The following is a 19,051-nucleotide window of genomic DNA, read 5'->3' as shown; positions in this document are numbered from 1 at the left end:
CGCCGCCTGACATCCCACCTTCCGAGTCAGCTAGACACTGCTTCCTTGTTAAAACTTAAAAGTGTTTTTTGCTGTTAAGTTTTATTTTCCACATCAATTACTTAAAACCTTAGCATAAATTCATCAGCATAATTTAACGCCTTACAGGAAGGACTGGGTTGTGGCTTTTTCCTGGAGAAGAACTATCTCTCTAATGTACTCCTGTCTGTTGATTTCTAAATAGGCTAATACATGGTTATTTGAATGCATTCATAGCCTGAACTCAGGCTCCTCCTGATGGGGTTTTGAATGAGCTTCTGGGAGTGCTGCATGACCTTGCAGTATTAGAGCAGGTGGGATGCCCAGGGACCACGGCCGACCCCTTTGTTTCACTGATGAGGCAAGTAGGACCCTGGGCATCACGTGCCTTGTGCTCAAGACGGTTAGACTGGCGGCACTGGGAGGAGCTCCTGCACCTGCCTCCCCTGCACCTGGGCCTTCCTCGCCGCAGGGGCTCTGAGCAGCAGTGTCCTGCATGTGGTGTGCGCTTCCAGCTCCCCGGCAGAACCCATGGAGGCATCTCAGATAAAGGCTGCTGCCTTTTCTTGTGTCTATCAGATGAATAACACGAAGAAGCAGGAGAGTTATTTAAACCTTCATGAATGTAGGCATTTGTTCATTCATTCATCTAGCAGCATTTATGGGATTCCTCCTGTTTGCCAGTCTCTGTGGTTAGAGGTAAGATGAGGTAAGAGGTAACCGTGCCATCCACTCGCTCACTGTGTAGTAGGGGACACAGACATAGAAGCAGCTAGTTGTAACTGGATATAGTCACTGTTGATAGTGAAGATATAGGATTATATCAGATTCTATAGATACAGAGCTCTTAGACATGAAGGAGGGGTCCCTATTTACTTAACTAGAATTCTGTTTCATCCAGTTCAACTAGTTTCTATCTACCCCTTTCAACCTTTTTTAGAGAACAGAAGACAGATACATAAAAAATAGAAAGCAACTCTCAAGGTTCCTCTGCAGGTGTGACCTGCCACTGACTACATCCTTAATGGAGTTTGTCTTCCTTACTGGACAGGAAATCTGACTGTGGGAAGAACTCTAAACAGCGCCAACTGCTCGAAACACTGGCCTTGCTCGTCTTTGGAATTTGTTCTTAGTCCTAGAGCTTGCCTCGTTTACTGAGTGATATTGGTCTGCTAGCAGTTGAAGGGAAGTCTTGAGTGAATGGACTCCTTCGTCACTGTAATCTCAATTTCATCTACAGGTCAGAGATGGAGTGCAAAGTATCGCTACGATAAGGATTGGTTGAATAATGGGAGAATGTGTGGGTTATCATTTTTAAAAGAAAATTACTCTCACCTCAATGCCAAAAAGATAGTTTCCACACACCACCTGCTTGCTGACGTCTATGGTGTTACAGAAGTCCTGCACGGGTTACAGCTGAAGATCGGAATACTCAAGTAAGTGAAGGGCGGCCAAGGGGAGGGGTTCGGTTAGGTGTAAGTTTTAATTCAAGCTAAGTCAGTTGTTTTTTGTTTCTAACTAATTTTTACTGGAGTGTAGTTGCTTTACTGGCCAACTGGAACTGATCATGTCCTTGGTAGACTCCATGCATCCTGGTATCAGGCACTTTGGTGTACCTTGTTTATGTCTGTCTTCCCTTACTAAGCCTTGAGTTCCTGGAAGGTCGGGATTGTGTCTTACTCATCATTTTATTCCTAGAGCTTAGTGGAGGGATAAGTTCTCAGTAACAAATGAAATTTGCTTCTGTTGGATGTCATAAACCTGAAGATGAATTTCTTCATAAAAAAGTCATGCAAATGCTAAAACTCAAGAAACTAATTTATAAAGTTAGGCTTTAAAAAAAAAATGTGGTTGTCCTTGATACCAATGTGAATTTCAGAACATTTGTAATTTCAGTAAAGATTTCAACTGGACAAATTTTGCCTCATGCCTATAGGTTCTGTTTATGTTAATGTTTCTACTAATAGTAGTTATTATCACTAGCTAGAAGGCAATGGCACCCCACTCCAGTACTCTTGCCTGGAAAATCCCATGGATGGAGGAGCCTGGTAGGCTGCAGTCCATGGGGTTGCTAAGAGTTGGACACTACTGAGCGACTTCACTTTCACTTTCACTTTCATGCACTGGAGAAGGAAATGGCAACCCACTCCAGTGTTCTTGCCTGGAGAATCCCAGGGACAGGGGAGCCTGGTGGGCTGCCTTCTACGGGGTTGCACAGAGTCGAACATGACTGGAGTGACTTGGCAGCAGCAGCAGCAGTATTTATTGAAAGTACTAGGTCCCTGAAATTGTTGGTTTCTTATGATATTTCATTTAATCCTTACAATAATGACCTTACTTTGATAGCTGGGTGATCAAAGACAGAGGTTCTGTAAACTCATCCAAGCTCCTCCTGTGAGGCAGAGCAGGACTCTACCCATTGGACTATTGAGTTACAAGTCTAGCTGTCCTTCTACTGTGCCTTCTACTGTTGAAGAATTATAGTATTTTCTGGATATTAAATAATGAGGGGTCTAAAAGATAAAATTTATAGCTTCAGAAACAAGATTTGGGTTTATGTCTCCAGATTGTCCTTCTTTTCCTCACTATAGAATTTGAGGAAAGGATTCCTCTTTTACTTACTGCAGAATTTTAATTATTACAGAATCAATTGTGCAGTATCATGCTTGAGGGTTCAGTGAGGATGGTGGTAAAGACACATTATCTTGGACTGTTAGCACATAATTAGTACAAGCTCTTTGGAGGCCACTTTGGCAGTACTTGTCAGAATTAAAATGTGCAGACATTTTCTAGCAATTCCGTATCTAGAAATTGATCTAACTGATATCCCCACTTGTGTGCAAACGTTGTTGTTGTTTAGTTGCTAAGTTGCGTTCAACTCTTGTGACTCCATGGACTGCAGCATGCCAGGCTTCTCTGTCCTTCACTCTCCCGGAGTTTGCTCAGACTCATGTCCATTGACTCAGTGATACCATCCATCCATCTCATCCTCTGTTGCCCCCTTCTCCTCTTGCCCTCAGTCTTTCCCAACATCAGGGTCTTTTCCAGTGAGTTGGCTCTTCGTGTCAGGTGCAAAGGTCCACATAAAAAAAAAAACCTAAAACAACAGCAACAACAAAAAACTTATTACTACACTTTTTTTTCCCCCCTGAACTGTTTCTCCCATTTTGTTTTAAGGAATAAACATCATCCCGACCTTTGTCTCTGGGCTTGTTCCGGGAAGAAGAAAGATCAAGATCAAGTGGTTGCTGGGGTGGAGAAAAAAATAACAGTGCAAAACATAGTTAATGTGGAAGAAAAGAAGTATCATGTACAGAACCACAAAGAACCACCTCGTTTACCCCTAAAAATGGAAGGAACTTATATAACAAGTGAGCACAGCTACCAAAAGCCACAAAGTTTTGGTCCAGACTGCAAATCTCTCGCAGATCCTGGGAGCTCAGATGATGATGATGTTAGTAGTTTTGAAGAAGAACAAGAATTTCACACGAGAGAGAAAAACCGTTTACGATATCCAGTAAAAGAAGATGGAAGGCCCGGAAAGGTATAAGTAATTCATTTGTCTTTGCTTAGAAATACGATAGAACAAAAGAAAATTTCGTGAAATAAGGCGTACTGAATTCCCAGATTTTACTTATATTTCCAAGTTCATAAGTACCTTGTTAGGGTAAAGACATTCTTTGCTATCTCTCCAAGAACACACTGACCTTTTGAACACTTAATTATCCCCTAATTCAGAAATACAGTAATTCATTAAACTTTTGCCTTAACGAAAGTTCTAATTTTATAAGTACACATAGATGTCTCTAAAAACCATGAACCGCATTTTTTCCCAGAGAACATCTATGTGTTAAAAACATGAAAGTGCATATGGGTGTGTGTATATTAATATAACTTGTGTTCTTTTGTACATGTTTCAGATGAGAAGTGTCAGTCCGGTTGTCTTTTTAAACTTTAGCATATTTGTATATCAGTCCTATTATGCCATAACCTGAATTCCTGTAGCTCTGTATACATTGAATATTTATAAATTTATTTCCTATTCATGACTTAGAGATGTCATGCCTTCATTTTTTATTGATTTTCAATTAGCAATACTGCTTTAAAATCAGTTCTTTATTTTTCTGGCCTCTTTTATCAAGTAAGTTCTATAAGTAAATACTTAACTGAATTTGAATAGCTTGTATTACATGAAATTTTGTGGTAAATTATTTGTCAAATTAATATTCATCTTATGAAGTGAGTTATTGCTGGTGAATCTGAGCTCAGATTTTGTGTGTGTGTTAAGCAGTCTGCACTTGTTAAATTTTTAAAGGATTTTTATCTTCCCCTCATCTCATTGACTTAGCTGCAATAATAAATTCTAGTGTGCAGCTAAGGACACTATACTGGCTTCTGCCAGCTTCCGTAATTTTTTTTCATATTGCTTTTTGCCTTCACTCCACTTAAACACAGTTTAGATTAATTGAGGAAGGAGTCAGTCTAAATTATCTGGGCTTCCTAGTTACATGTATAACTAGCTCCTTCATTTCTTTACCAGGTTTGATTGAAGGCCTTCTACCCTGTGTAGCCCTGGGCTAGGCATTGGGAAGAGACACAGCAGGCATGTCTGCTTTTTTAGGGCCATCAGGTGTAATTTAATTATGTGCTTCTACTTCCTTTAAGAATATTCTGGGGGTCAGATTGGATTTTAACCTATCCTCTTGGGTAATGAGGTTGTTAATGTATCTTTCCCTGTGTGACATGACATTACATTTCATCCAATTCTTTGTTTCCGTTGGTTCTTTGGAGAAGAATCCAGCTGAAAGGAATACAGTATTTGTTTATAATGATAAAAAGAGCACTGAAGACCCGGGAGACTCGCATCTTCAGTGGCAGCTCAATCTCCTTACGCACATAGAGAACGTGCAGAAAGAAGTCACCAGCAGGATGGACCTCATAGAAAAGGAAGTTGACGGTAATTTATGAAGGATCTGAAACACAGTTGCTGTAGTCTGTAAAGTGTTTTTATTGTGCTTATGAATAACATGATGTTCCTTAAAGTCTTTTAAATTATGGGACAAAAACTGCAGACAGTGACCACACTGATGGCGCTTTATTGCTTCCTTTACATTGTACTTAGCATATCTGGCATTTAGGGTATTTTAGTCTCGAGTCCGGAGAAGGCAATGGCACCCCACTCCAGTACTCTTGCCTGGAAAGTCCCATGGGCGGAGGAGCCTGGTAGGCTGCAGTCCATGGGGTCACTGAGCGACTTCACTTTCACTTTTCACTTTCATACATTGGAGAAGGAAATGGCAACCCATTCCAGTGTTCTTGCCTGGAGAATCCCAGGGATGGGGGAGCCTGGTGGGCTGCTGCCTATGGGGTCACACACAGTCAGACGCGACTGAAGTGACTTAGCGGCAGCAGCAGCAGTCTCGAGACAGTATGACTGGATGGCTATTTTAGGGATTTTTCTTTTTTAAGATAGGTACTTAGGAAATACTGTCCATCTGCCAGGCTCAGTGTATACCACATGTAGGATATTTATTAGTTTCATTGAACTGTGTTTTCTTTGAAAGTCAGCATAAGGACTTGAAGCATATTTGAAATATTGGGGAAAACATTTTGTTTTCACTGTGGTCAGTGTTTGTTAAGTGAAATTAACAACAAAAAAGAACTCCTGCTAGGTTAAGTGGGTAAACTTTTAGTTCACATATACAATTTCAGATGTTTTTCTTCTGTATTTTTAATTTTATTACACAGGAACCCTAAGGAGTAGACAGGGAAAATATTATCTCCATTTTATAGTTGAGAAAATAAGAGTCATTGAGATTTAGTTCAGTTCAGTTCAGTCGCTCAGTCGTGTCCGACTCTTTGGGACCCCATGAATGGCAGCACGCCAGGCCTCCCTGTCCATCACCAACTCCCAGAGTTCACTCAGACTCACATCCATCGAGTCAGTGATGCCATCCAGCCATCTCATCCTCTGTTGTCCCCTTCTCCTCCTGCCTCCAATCCCTCCCAGCATCAGAGTCTTTTCCAATGAGTCAACTCTTCGCATGAGGTGGCCAAAGTACTGCAGTTTCAGCTTTAGCATCATTCCTTCCAAAGAAATCCCAGGACTGATCTCCTTCAGAATGGACTGGTTGGATCTCCTTGCAGTCCAAGGGACTCAAGAGTCTTCTCCAACACCACAGTTCAAAAGCATCAATTCTTCGGCACTCAGCTTTCTTCACAGTCCAATTCTTGAGATTACCCGATTTCAAACCTAGTGCTTTTCCTGTGGTTTTTGGCTCCATCTTTAAACTCATAGATTGTATTTCCCACCCCCACTTTTTATTTGCAAAAGCATGCACTACTTTCACCCCCCACTAAGTTAGTGTTCCTACTCCTTTGTTTTTCCCTGTGAAAAGAGGAAATGGAAACCCATTTCAGAAGCATCCTCCATTTGGTTGTAAGCTAGCTGTAGAGTTAGTTTTCAGAGAAGGCAATGGCACCCTACTCCAGCACTCTTGCCTGGAAAATCCCATGGACGGAGGAGCCTGGTAGGCTGCAGTCCATGGGATCACTAAGAGTCGGACACGACTGAGCGACTTCATTTTCACTTTTCACTTTCATGCATTGGAGAAGGAAATGGCAACCCACTCCAGTGTTCTTGCCTGGAGAATCCCAGGGACGGGGGAGCCTGGTGGGCTGCCATCTATGGAGTAGCACAGATTCGGACAGTACTGAAGCAACTTAGCAGCAGTAGCAGCAGCAGAGTTAGTTTAGTTTTAAGTAGATTTTTAAAGAAGAAAAAAAATGTAGCTTGATGCCATTTTCTATTATTAATAAAAAGGATAAAATGTAACTAATTGCATTCTGCCTAGATATCTAGTATGTTTGCATTTTTTTAAAGTAGTGGTTCAAGAGGACACTAAGAAGTTGCCACCTCCTTTGTTAAAAAGAACTTATGGACTAAAAAAGGTTAGGGTAGCTGAGTTGCATTTAAAATGGAAATGATTTAAGCCTAAATTAATAGTAATCTTGAGCAGGAACAGGGGACGTTGTTTTCTGTTCTAGAAGCGAGTAAAAGGAGACACTCAAAATGAAGTTACTTTATATCTATAAAGGGGAAAATTACCTAAAATAATGACAGATAAAATAACAGATAAAGGTTACCAAGATGGGCTGAGGGATAGAGGATGCTTAAGGGCTCAGAGGTGGCTTGCAGCTTTCTAGAGAAAGGGAAGTGAACTCTTTCTGCATCACTTTTCAGCCTTCTCATTATACCATATTCTGACTGTGTTTTCAGTTGCCATGTAAATGTGTGTGTTCTCTTCTCTCTTGTAGTTCTGGAAAGCTGGCTTGATTTCACAGGGGAGTTGGAGCCACCCGATCCTCTTGCAAGGCTGCCCCAGCTTAAACGCCACATCAAACAGCTCCTAATTGACATGGGAAAAGTACAGCAGATAGCCACTCTCTGCTCTGTATGACGGCAGTGAACACGATGCAAAGAATGGGGCTCTGTTCAGTCGACTCGCTTTTATTATCCACATGGCTGCTAAGTGGATAGTTTAAAAGCTTAGTGATGTTTGGTCATTTACTGATTTGTGCCATCAATAGGATGGCACCTTGGAAAGGAAAGTGAAGAACAACTTTATCAGGGAAGCTAATATTAAAAAGCATTCATGAGCTAGATACAAATGATAATGTGCCATATGCCCAGGGTCAGTGGAGGTAGATTAGAATCTATGCTGAGGGAATCAGATTGGCAGGATTTTTGAGTAGTTGCTAACATGAAACACGAGATACCTGTAGAAAGAAATAGGGTGCATTCATATAATTCTTAGTGAAAGATGTAAGTTTATAAACCAGCATTTGGCCAAAACGAAAATTGTAGAGGAGATTTAAATTGTGGAGAGTTCTGTAAGGTTGTTGTAAGAACTGTCTTCTCTGCAGTTGATCCAGCTGCACTGAAGTTCAGAGTATTTAAACTTTTATGGGATCATGAACTGTTTCTTAGGTGATGAATGTCCTTAACCAGAAAACTGACAGTAGAAGTCTCACTTCTGAGGAAAACAGTTGTGGCATCCTTACTTCATTATGAATATATTTTAAAAACAGTGAAATAATTGGAATCCATTGCTGGCATTAGAAGTTCATTGTAAAAACAGAATGGCTCGCAGAATTGTCAGTGTGCCAAATAACGATACTGCTGGAAAGAGAGATTTAAATACTGTGGGAGTTCTCTCACCCAAGTCTTACATAATGCCATCAGTCCATCAGAGACGTGTCTATCCCATATACTATATATAGAATATATATAGTCAGAGTTCAGCATTCAGGTTTCAACGTACAGTTTGATCCTGAATGTGCTTGATATTTGCCTTCAGAAAAAAAAAAATGTAAATAACCTCAGCTGGGATGAGGAGTGACAAAAATAACGAAATAATTTGTGGCTGTGGATTTTTTTTTTTTAAACTGCTGGTAGTGGAATACTGGAAAAGCTTCATTTCTGAAGATGAATTTTATTTTTAAAAAATACATGAGGCACTCAAAACTTGTAGCTTTGATCACAAATGGACAGATTTCTGAAACCAAAGGCAACTAAGTTGCTGCGTTAGCTCTGCTGGATCTCAGCCCGGCCTCTGTCTGTCAGTGCTCTTGCGAGCCGTGCGCCGCCCCCGTGCTCGCGCAGGTGTGCGTTCAGTGTGTATGCTTGTTTGAAACAAACACTCAGCATACATGTGTACATAATCGACATATTTATATCTACACATATCTAGTTTTATTACTATAGTCTATAAGAGTTGGTGGTTAACATGAAATGTTACCTTTTAACAGACTGTTTTTAAAAAATTAAAAATGTTATGTATAGGTTTTGAAACTTTTTTAAAAAGGGGAGAGAAAAGACTGTTAAGAGGAGGCTATTTGATGACATGTTAACACTTGAATATTTTATGCCTCATCCTGTTTATCAGTTCTAGCAATCTGTATAAATGCATTTTAGAACTGATAGACAGTCAACTTGAATTTATCTTTGATAAGAATACATGCCACTGTACATTCAGATATTATTTAAAACTGCAAACACACTGTTCTATATGTAAGGTACTGTATGTAAAACTCTTTATTAAAACAATTCCACATATCATAAAATTTCAGCTTGCCTTTTTGCGGCCTTATATTTTGATGTAAAGATGATTAAAAGAATGTGCAAAGTAGTAATTAGAAATTTTTATTGCCTTTTGAGATTCTCCAACTTGACACATGTGCCAAAGATCACAGACATAAAATACAGCCCTATGTATTTACTTATGATGCATTAACGTTGTCAGAAATCTTACTGAGAAATGAAAAGCTTTAGTAGAGGAGATACAAGGTAGTTATTAAATTTGAATTTTAAAGTAAAAAAAGATAATGCCTGTATTTCATGTGTGGAGTAAACTTTCTAATGTCTCTTTTTCAAGGTTGATACTTTATGATATTCATTTGTGTTTTAAAATAATGACCCTAATCTTTTCCCTATTATGGTTAAATTCTAGACATTTATCTGTTTTTCAAAATGGAACAAATAACATTCTTAACAGGCTGTGAACACCAGTGTTGCCCAGATTCTTGTCACATGCTCGAGGGACCTTTTGTGCCCAGTAACACTCATATTCTCAGCCCCTGATGACCACAGTTAAATTAATGTGCATTTTTTCTTGGGACATCTTAAAATTAGATCACTTTGATAGCCAGCTAACTAAAAGTTTCATTAATAATTAGAATATTGAATTCTTGCTCTGCTTCAATGCGTATGAATTGGGAGTCTGAAGTTTTTGATTTATGTTTTAAAGTAAATCTGTATTGAATTACTTGTACACACATCTCCATTTATTAGTAATACAGAGTGTATCAACAATTGGTTGAAGCATTTTAGCAACTATAGGCTGCTGACTCCTTCCGTATTTAGGTGAGTGAATTTGTTTTTGAGAAGTCAATCCAGTGTGAGAGGTTTTGGAGGAGTTGGTTTTCTTTCCACTTAGTCTTACTTTAAAAAAATGTGAGAGTATATATCTAAATATAAGCAGTAAACTAGGGAGGGTGTTTCTTGAAAAGGTAACTTTTCATTGCCACCCAGAGTAGACAGACGTTGTAGGGAGAGATCCTTCTTAGTATGCTACTGATAAGTACAGTTTGTACTTCTTTATACTCATTGTGTGGTTCTGCTGACTTTCAAACTTAGAGTAGTGTACACTTTCCTTAAAGGAAATTGATTATTCTCATTATTTAAGCTGAAATCCTTTTTCCCACATTCACCTTATTTCCACTGACTTACATCCTCTAAGATGTTCATATTCTATATTTTCAAGATGAAGGACCCCATTTCCCCTCCAGCCAACAGGATCTCCTGCCAGCTTCATTCTCTCTGCTGTCACATCTTCTAAGAGCCCTGGGTGGAAACTCACAGCCCCCTCCCCAACTCCACCCCAGTTCATTCCTTCACTGGTTGTGCTGGTTCCTCAAAGTGGATGGTGTCATCTTCCTTCTGAGTCCCACGTAGTAGGACACCATTTTTTATAAAATCACATCATGACGGTAATACTATGGGCTTCTGAAATTTTAATTTTCATTCTGATTCATCAAAATGATCACTGTCAGGCTAGGGGATTAACACTGAGTGACAGCTCTGTGCCAGGTATTGTACGTGTTACCTGTAGCGTCTGATTTGGTTCTTTTGTGGAGAGGTGGAACAGGATCATTTTCAAGCTGAGGAGGAGGACAGGAAGCTGAGGGTTAGAAACATTGAGAGACTTGGCAGGTTCAAGATGCAAGCCCAGTTTTGTTCCAGCTTGTGTTCTTCTCCTTGCAGGTGTGTTTCACATATTCTTGTCATTTCTTTTCTGAAATCCTTAGTGACTCCCTATTCCAAACCAAGTTAGATCTGTGTAATCTGGATCTTTTGTACTTTGCCTAATCAGTTCTCAAATTCATTTAAGTATATAGCCTCATGATTTCCATAGATGGGTTCCATCTCTTGCTTCATATTATTTTCTTCTTCTGGAAAATTCTCCTTTGTTTGTTGTGTCTCTTCAAATGCATACAGTACTTCAGGCTTCGATTTCTCTTCCTAAGAGAAGCAGTCCATCACTGGCGATGTCTTAATAGTGTCATTGTACCAAGCTATGGAGGGACCATGTCAGTGGACAATACATTTCCTATGGTGGAACAGAAAGGAGCTCTGTAATTCTCTTCTCAGATTTTTTGCTCTGGCAGTTTACTAGCAATAACCTCTCTAAGCTTTGGTTTTCTTATGTGTTAAAAGGAATAATACCTAGCTTAGAACCTGGTTTTTGAGGGTTTAATGAAGCAAATACAGTAAATTGTAAAGTTGAAAGTTAAATATGGTAGACACATTGAATGTCATCTGTTTGCCAGCCATTAAGTTATATGGTTGGACATGAAATTAATGTTAATAGAATCACAGTCTATATAGCCTAGTGGAAACATTAAAAAAATATTTTTTCAACAAGATAAGTGATGTCAGAGAGTACCAGGAACCATGGAGGCGAAAGAAAAGATAAACAGACTTGTAGGTGGAGAGGTTTTGGGGAAATAGAATCTATATGTTAATTAAAATAGGGTGTGTGTGCTCAGTCACTTAGTCATGTCTTGACTCTTTACAGCCCCATGGACTGTAAGGCTCCTTTGTCCATGGAATTCTCCAGGCAAAGATACTGAAGGGGTTTGCCATTTTCTACTCCAAGGGATCTTCCCAACTTAGGGGTCAAACCCACATCTCTTGCTGCTTCTGCATTGGCAGGTGTATTCTTTACCACTAGCACCACCTGGGAAACCTTCAATTAAAACAGTCGTTTTTGAATGTTTTTTGACTGTGAACTCTCCATAGGAATTTCAAAACATTCTCATCCGTTTCTGGTACCTGTTGTCTTTGGGTAACCCTGAAAGTACATCCAGAGACAAAACTGGAGTGTACTTAGTCAGCTAAGGAATTGTACTTAGATCATCGAAGGAAGTTTGAAGTGAGGAAGAGAGAAAATGAGGGAAGAGGGAGGAAAAAGCCCAAGTAAATAAGCACAATTGGGGCACTGCTGTGGGCAGTGGGGCTTTGAGTCTGCCATTTGAAATTGCTCATCATAAATTTAAACAGTTGCAGAGTGTGATTTCTAATTTGTAAATATTGGGCAATTAAAATCACCCTCTTATCAGTGTTGGAATAGAATCAATACCGTTTTTGTTAGTTACCAACATCTGTTTTAAAAGTACACAGGCAAGCTCTTTTTTAACATTTGGAAAATTTTCAGTTTTTATATTCTATTTTTTGCCTTTTTATTTTACTTCCTAATAGAATGTTGTCTTCTTTTATACTTATAAGTCTTTATCATACTTTTGTCCATAAACACAAAAGAATTGCAATTTAAAATTGTATTTATAGGCTTCTTAATAGAATATCAAAATACTTGGTGAACTAATCACTAATATCACTGAATATAAAATAGAGAAGTCTATAATTATAGTTGAAGATTTCAGCCCTCCTTTAACACTAATTGATGGAGCAAGTAGCCAGAATATCAGGACAGAAGACTGGAACAAAAATGAATACTCAACCTAATTGATGTTGAGAGGACATTCCACCCAACAACATGAGAATATGAATTTCCTTTTTAATACACATGGAACACTCAAAGAGATGGACTACATACTAGGCTATAAAATAGGTCTCAACTCATTTAAAATTGAAATGTATAACATGTTCTCCAACAATAATGAAATTATACTGGAAACTGGTATTAAATATCTGAAAAAACTCCAAAGTATTTGGAAATTATCAACATACTTGTAAACAATCCATGACTCAAAAAAGTTATGTTAAATTAGAAAATGGGTGAATGAAAAGGAAACCACATAATGTTAAATTTTGGGGGATGCAGCTTGATATTAGAAGGAAATTTACCATTTCAAATGATTATAATAAAAAGCAAGGTACAGATTTTAACTAGACTTACAGTGGTGATCATTTTGCAATATATGCAAATTTTGAATCATACTGTACTCTTGAAACTAATGTCAATTATACCTCAGTTTTTTAAAAAACTAGAAATTTTAAATAAGATACAAAATCATTGGTTTAAGATTTTAAAAATAAAGCAGTTTAAAACCAAAATAAATGGGAAGAAATGTGTGAAATCTATGAAGTATCAAATGGACACACAAAAGGGAAATATCAATATAAACAAAAAAGCTGATTCTTTGCATGGAAAATAAAACTGGTTAACTCCTACATAGGCTGATCGAAAATTAGAATGGAAGAGGGAACATTACAACATAGCAAACATACAATTTTTAAAAGGGATATAGTGAAAAAAACACTTACTAAATTTAACAGCTTACATGAAAGAAAAAATTCCTTAAAGATAGAAGTTAGCAAATCGACTTAAATAAATTGAATTTGTAATTGAAAATGTTCCTTCAAAATTGCAGGCCTAAATGTAAATTATATCCAACATTTAAGGAAGAAGCCTTGATTTTACACAAGCACTGACAGGAAAGAAACACGTGTTCTTCAAGACCAACTTTTTAACCTCATGCCAGAACCAGAAAAAAACACTGCAAGGAAAGGAAATTACAGAGTAACACATGTGTAGAATATAGACACAGTCCTCAACAAAATAATTACATGAATACAGTGATATACAGGAAGTGTAATATATCAAGATCAAGTTGGGTATTCCACAGGAATACAAAGGTGGTTTACAGTCAATGAGTTATGTTAATTCACTAAACTAAGATAAGGGTTTTCATAATTTCAGTGTCCATTCATGATTAAAAACTACTAGAATAAGAATTTGCATAACAATATTGAGCATCTATCAGGAGACAAACCTCATAATGGTAAAGGAATACTTTCTCTAAAATAAGGAACAAACCCAGAGTATATACCATCACCATTATTATCCAACATTAATGTGTGGGCCCTCCTAGTGCAATAGGGCACTGGGCAATAAAGGAGGAAAAATAGAAGGCATAGCACTTAGGAAGAAAAAACATCTGCAGGTGACATGTATTTGCAAAAGTGTAAGGAACCTACCAAAAATGCCCCTAGAATTAAGATTTCTTTACATTGGCAAGGTGCTGTTGGAGATTAGAATTTTTTAAAATGCCATTTTTGATAATATAAAAAAAAAATGTCACAGTGAATCTGAAAAAACATGCAGAACCTGTGCACAGAAAACTACAAAACAATGCCTAGAATAAAGCTGGGGTAAATAGAAATACTAAGAACATGGATGGAAGACACAATACTATTAAAATGTCAATTCTCCCAAAACACTAATAGAATGTAATCCCAAGTGAAATCCCAGCAGACTTTTTGAAGTAGAAATTAGCAAACTGATTCAAATTTTATATGGAAATGTGAAGGAACGAGAATATCCTGAGTACTTTTGAAAAAGAAGAACTTGAGTTGAAGGGCATGTGGTTTCTGATTTGGAGGTTGTTAAGCTGTAGTAGCCAGGACAATGTGGATGTAGCATAAAGACAGATGTGGGTTGGTAGTACGGAATAGGGGATCTAGAAATAGACCTAAAAAATATGGCCAGCCAAATGGAGGCGGGTACCCGTTGTTCCGCATCCTTCCTCGACAGTGTTTGGTGTTTGCCAGTGTTCTGCATGTTAGCTATTTTAATAGGTGTGCAGTGATACTTCATTTTCATTTGCATGTGGGTATCCAGTTGTTCCAGTGCCCTTTGTTGAAAATATTATTTTTCCCTTTGAATTACCTCAGTCTCTGTCAAAAATCAATTGACCATAATTATGTAGGTTTATTTCCACACTGTATTCTCTTCTCATTGATCTAGATGTCTGTCCTTAGTCAAATGTCATACTATCTTGATTACTGTAGCTTTAAGGTTTGGAATCAATTAGGTATAATTCCTTTAATTATGTTCTTTTTTCTTGCCTGTATTTTGCCAATTCTAGTTTTTTTTTTTTTTTTTTTTTTTTTTTTTTTTTTGCATTCCTATGGAAGTTCTAAGATCAGAGTTGTTCAGTTCAGTCACTCAGTCGTGTCTGCCTCTTTGCGACCCCTTGGACTGTAGCACGCCAGGCCTCCCTGTCCATCACCAACTCCCGGAGCTTGCTCAAACTCATGTTCTCAAGTCAGTGATGCCATCCAACCATCTCATCCTCTGTCATCCCCTTCTCAGATTTGTTACTTTCTTTTAAAAGCCTGCTGGACTTTTGACAGGAATTGCACTGAATCTACAGATAAGTTACCATCTTAACACTATTGAGTCTTTTGATCCAAGAGCATGGTGTGTTTAGCATTTTTGTTTTTTTCTTTTTTTCCCTAGCAATATTTTGTAGTTTTCAGTGTTCAGATTTTGCACTTATTTTGTTAAATTTGTTTCTGAGTATCTTATTCTTTCTGATGGTATTGTAAATGGAATTGTTTTCTCAATTTTGTTTTCAGATGTTTAATACTAGAATATAAATAAAATTGATTTTTTAAAAATATCTTGTATCTGATGACATTGTTAAATTCACTTATTAATCCTAGAATTTTTTAATATTTCCAAATATTTTCTAGGGAGGAAACTAAGGAGACATTATAGGTAAATGTTAGATCCTGGATTGGATCCTGGAACAGGAAAAAAAAAAAGAAAAGTTACTGGTGGAAAAGCTGGTGGAAGCCTGTAAAAGTCTGTAGTTTTGTTAATAGTATTGTATTGATAGTTTCTTAGTTTTGGTAATTATGATATGGTTATGTAAGATGTTAATATTAGGTGAAATTGGTTAAAGAGTATTGGGAACACTACTACTATTTTAACTTTGGAACAAGTTGACAAATTATTTCAAAATGAAAAGTAAAAAAAATGAAACAATGTAAACTGTGGACTTTAGTTAAAAATGATGTATAAGTATTGTTTAATTAATTGTGACAACCGTACCACACTAATGCAAGATGTCAGTACTAGCAGAAACTGGAGAAAGGGTATAATGGAATTTCTGTACTGTATGCTCAGTTTTTCTGTAAATCTAAAACTAAGTATATAATTTAAAAAGTTATAAGAAAAAGGAATGTGAGGGGATAATTATACTATGCTGTCTTTTTAGTTTGAGAAAGAGAAGAATTCAGTAAAATTATGACAACCCTACAGACAATTTAAAGTTTCATTCTTGAAACACTGTCTCTAGGAGTCAGTCTTGCCCAGGAAATCAAGGAGAAAATGCCTTCATTAGAAAAGCATTCTTCTTACAGTCAGCGTGGGAGCATTGGAAGATTGAAAACAAACTTCAAAGATAGAAGAATAAGAGAGTGTTGCTTGGGAGAAAGGCTGAGATCTTACAAGGGAGACTGGCCAGATTTCAATTAGAAAACAGGGCTTGGAAGGCCACTGTAGGTTGATAGGAGTGAGTGATGGTGTCGCATGGGTGATAAAATTATCTTGAAAAGAGATGCTAGAATGAGGACTAGACCAGACTGCACGGTCAGATCTTGGCTCTATTTTGTTGGAAATTCTCCAAAGACAGACAGGTCTAGGATCAGCGGACTATTTTGAGAAGCTCTATCTTAAAGTCACAAATGGAAGGCTCATAGAGAGGGGGGACCATCTCTTTGTAGGGAAACAATTTTTTTGCCATCCCCCAAATGTCTCTCTGGCAATATGGATTATCTTGAGCTGAAAACAATCAAGGCCCAAAAGACTCAGGAGAAGACTGATCTTGCTCATAGCTATCTGAAAGGATTTAGGTAGAGGGCTTGCTCCAGAATAGAGCTGTCACTGCAGAGAACTGCAGAGAACATGGGCAACGTCTGGTGGGGAAAACTGAGCAGCCTAGAGATCACAGTCCACTATCAGTTCAGTTCAGTTGCTCAGTCGTGTCCGGCTCTGTGACCCCATAAACCGCAGCACACCAGGCCTCCCTGTCAATCACCAACTCCCAGAGTCCACCCAAACCCATGTCTGTTGAGTCAGTGATGCCATCCAACCATCTCATCCTCTGTCGTCCCCTTCTCCTCCTGCCCCCAATCCCTCCCAGCATCAGGGTCTTTTCCAATGAGTCAGTTCTTTGCATCAGATGGCCGAAATATTGGAGTTTCAGCTTCAACATCAGTCTTCCAACGAACAGCCAGGACCGATTTCCTTTAGGATGGACTGGTTGGATCTCCTGGTAGTCCAAGGGACTCTCAAGAGTCTTCTCCAACACCACAGTTCAAAAGCATCAATTCTTCAGCGCTCAGCTTTCTTTATAGTCCAACTCTCACATCCATACATGACTACTGGAAAAACCATAGCCTTGACTAGATGGACCTTTGTTGGCAAAGTAATGTCTCTGCTTTTTAATATGTTGTCTGGCACCCCATTCCAGTACTCTAGCCTGGAAAATCCCATGGACAGGGGAGCCTGGTAGGCTGCAGTCCATGGGGTCGCTAAGAGTCGGACACGACTGAGCGACTTCACTTTCACTTTTCACTTTCATGCATTGGAGAAGGAAATGGCAACCCACACCAGTGTTCTTGCCTGGAGAATCCCAAGGACGGGGAAGCCTGGTGGGCTGCCATCTATGGGGTCGCACAGAGTGGGACACAACTGAAGCGACTTAGCAGCAGCAGCAGCAGGTTGGTCATAACTTTCCTTCCAAGGAGTAAGCATCTTTTAATTTCATGGCTGCAATCACCATCGGCAGTGATTTTGGAGCCCAGAAAAATAAAGTCAGCCACTGTTTCCATTGTTTCCCCATCTATTTGCCATGAAGTGATGGGACCGGATGCCATGATCTTAGTTTTCTGAATGTTGAGCTTTAAGCCAACTTTTTCACTCTCCTCTTTTATTTTCATCAAGAGGCTCTTTAGTTCTTCTTCACTTTCTGCCATAAGGGTGGTGTCATCTGCATATCTGAGGTTATTGAGATTTCTCCTGGCAATCTTGATTCCAGTTTGTGCTTCCTCCAGCCCAGCGTTTCTCATGATGTACTCTGCATATAAGTTAAATAAGCAGGGTGACAATATACAGCCTGGACGTACTCCTTTCCTGATTTGGAACCAGTCTGTTGTTCCATGTCCAGTTCTAACTTGCTTCCTGACCTGCATACAGATTTCTCAAGAGGCAGGTCAGGTGGTCTGGTATTCCCATCTCTTTCAGAATTTTCCACAGTTTATTGTGATCCACACAGTCAAAGGCTTTGGCATAGTCAATAAAGCAGAAATAGATGTTCTTCTGGAACTCTCTTGCTTTTTCGATGATTCAGTGGATGTTGGCAATTTGATCTCTGGTTCCTCTGCCTTTTCTAAAATCAGCTTGAACATCTGGAAGTTCACGGTTCACATATTGCTGAAGCCTGTCTTGGAGAATTTTGAGCATTACTTTACTAGCGTGTGAGATGAGTGCAATTGTGCGGTAGTTTGAGCATTCTTTGGCATTGCCTTTCTTTGGGATCGGAATGAAAACTAACCTTTTCCAGTCCTGTGGCCACTGCTGAGTTTTCCAAATTGGCTGGCATGTAGAGTGCAGCACTTTCACAGCATCATCTTTCAGGATTTGAAATAGCTCAACTGGAATTCCATCACCTTCACTAGCTTTGTTCGTAGTGATGCTTCCTAAGGCCCACTTGACTTCACATTCCAGGATGTCTGGCTCTAGGTGAGTGATCACATCATCATGATTATGTGGGTCATGAAGATCTTTTTTATACAGTTCTCCTGTGTATTCTTGCCACCTCTTCTTAATATCTTCTGCTTCTGTTAGGTCCATACCATTTCTGTCCTTTACTGAGCCCATCTTTGCAAAAAATGTTCCCTTGGTGTCTCTGATTTTCTTGAAGCGATCTCGTGTCTTTCCCCTTCTATTTTTTCCCTCTATTTCTTTGCATTGATCACTGAGGAAGACTTTCTTATCTCTTCTTGCTATTCTTTGGAACTCTGCTTTCAAATGGGTATATGTTTCCTTTTCGCTTCCCTTCTTTTCACAGCTATTTGTAAGGCCTCCTCAGACAGCCATGTTGCTTTTCTGCATTTCTTTTTCTTGGGGATGGTCTTAATTCCTGTCTCCTGTATAGT

At 38.7% G+C, this 19,051-nt stretch overlaps 1 protein-coding gene across 11 annotated transcripts in view; it reads left to right on the top strand.

Moving 5' to 3' along the window:
• Nucleotides 1-14,987, top strand: part of PHF20L1 (PHD finger protein 20 like 1) — a 79,960-nt gene extending 64,973 nt beyond the window's left edge. For 8 of the 11 annotated variants that reach the window (XM_055545722.1, XM_055545728.1, XM_055545725.1 and 5 more), the window contains 4 exons: nucleotides 1,259-1,454; nucleotides 3,196-3,562; nucleotides 4,810-4,975; nucleotides 7,336-14,987. In XM_055545722.1, the coding sequence (XP_055401697.1) occupies nucleotides 1,259-1,454; nucleotides 3,196-3,562; nucleotides 4,810-4,975; nucleotides 7,336-7,478 (872 nt within the window). In that variant the 3' untranslated portion in view covers nucleotides 7,479-14,987. The remainder of the gene's footprint in view (nucleotides 1-1,258; nucleotides 1,455-3,195; nucleotides 3,563-4,809; nucleotides 4,976-7,335) is intronic. The other 3 variants (XM_055545729.1, XM_055545726.1, XM_055545724.1) reach the window with 1 other exon arrangement.
• The last annotated feature ends 4,064 nt before the right edge of the window (nucleotides 14,988-19,051 follow it).

This window comes from Bubalus kerabau, chromosome 14 (genome assembly GCF_029407905.1).
Source record: "Bubalus kerabau isolate K-KA32 ecotype Philippines breed swamp buffalo chromosome 14, PCC_UOA_SB_1v2, whole genome shotgun sequence".
NCBI classification, from domain to species: Eukaryota; Metazoa; Chordata; class Mammalia; order Artiodactyla; family Bovidae; genus Bubalus; species Bubalus kerabau.
Note: the sequence above shows the minus strand (reverse complement) of the source record. Positions and strands in the feature narration are given on the sequence as shown.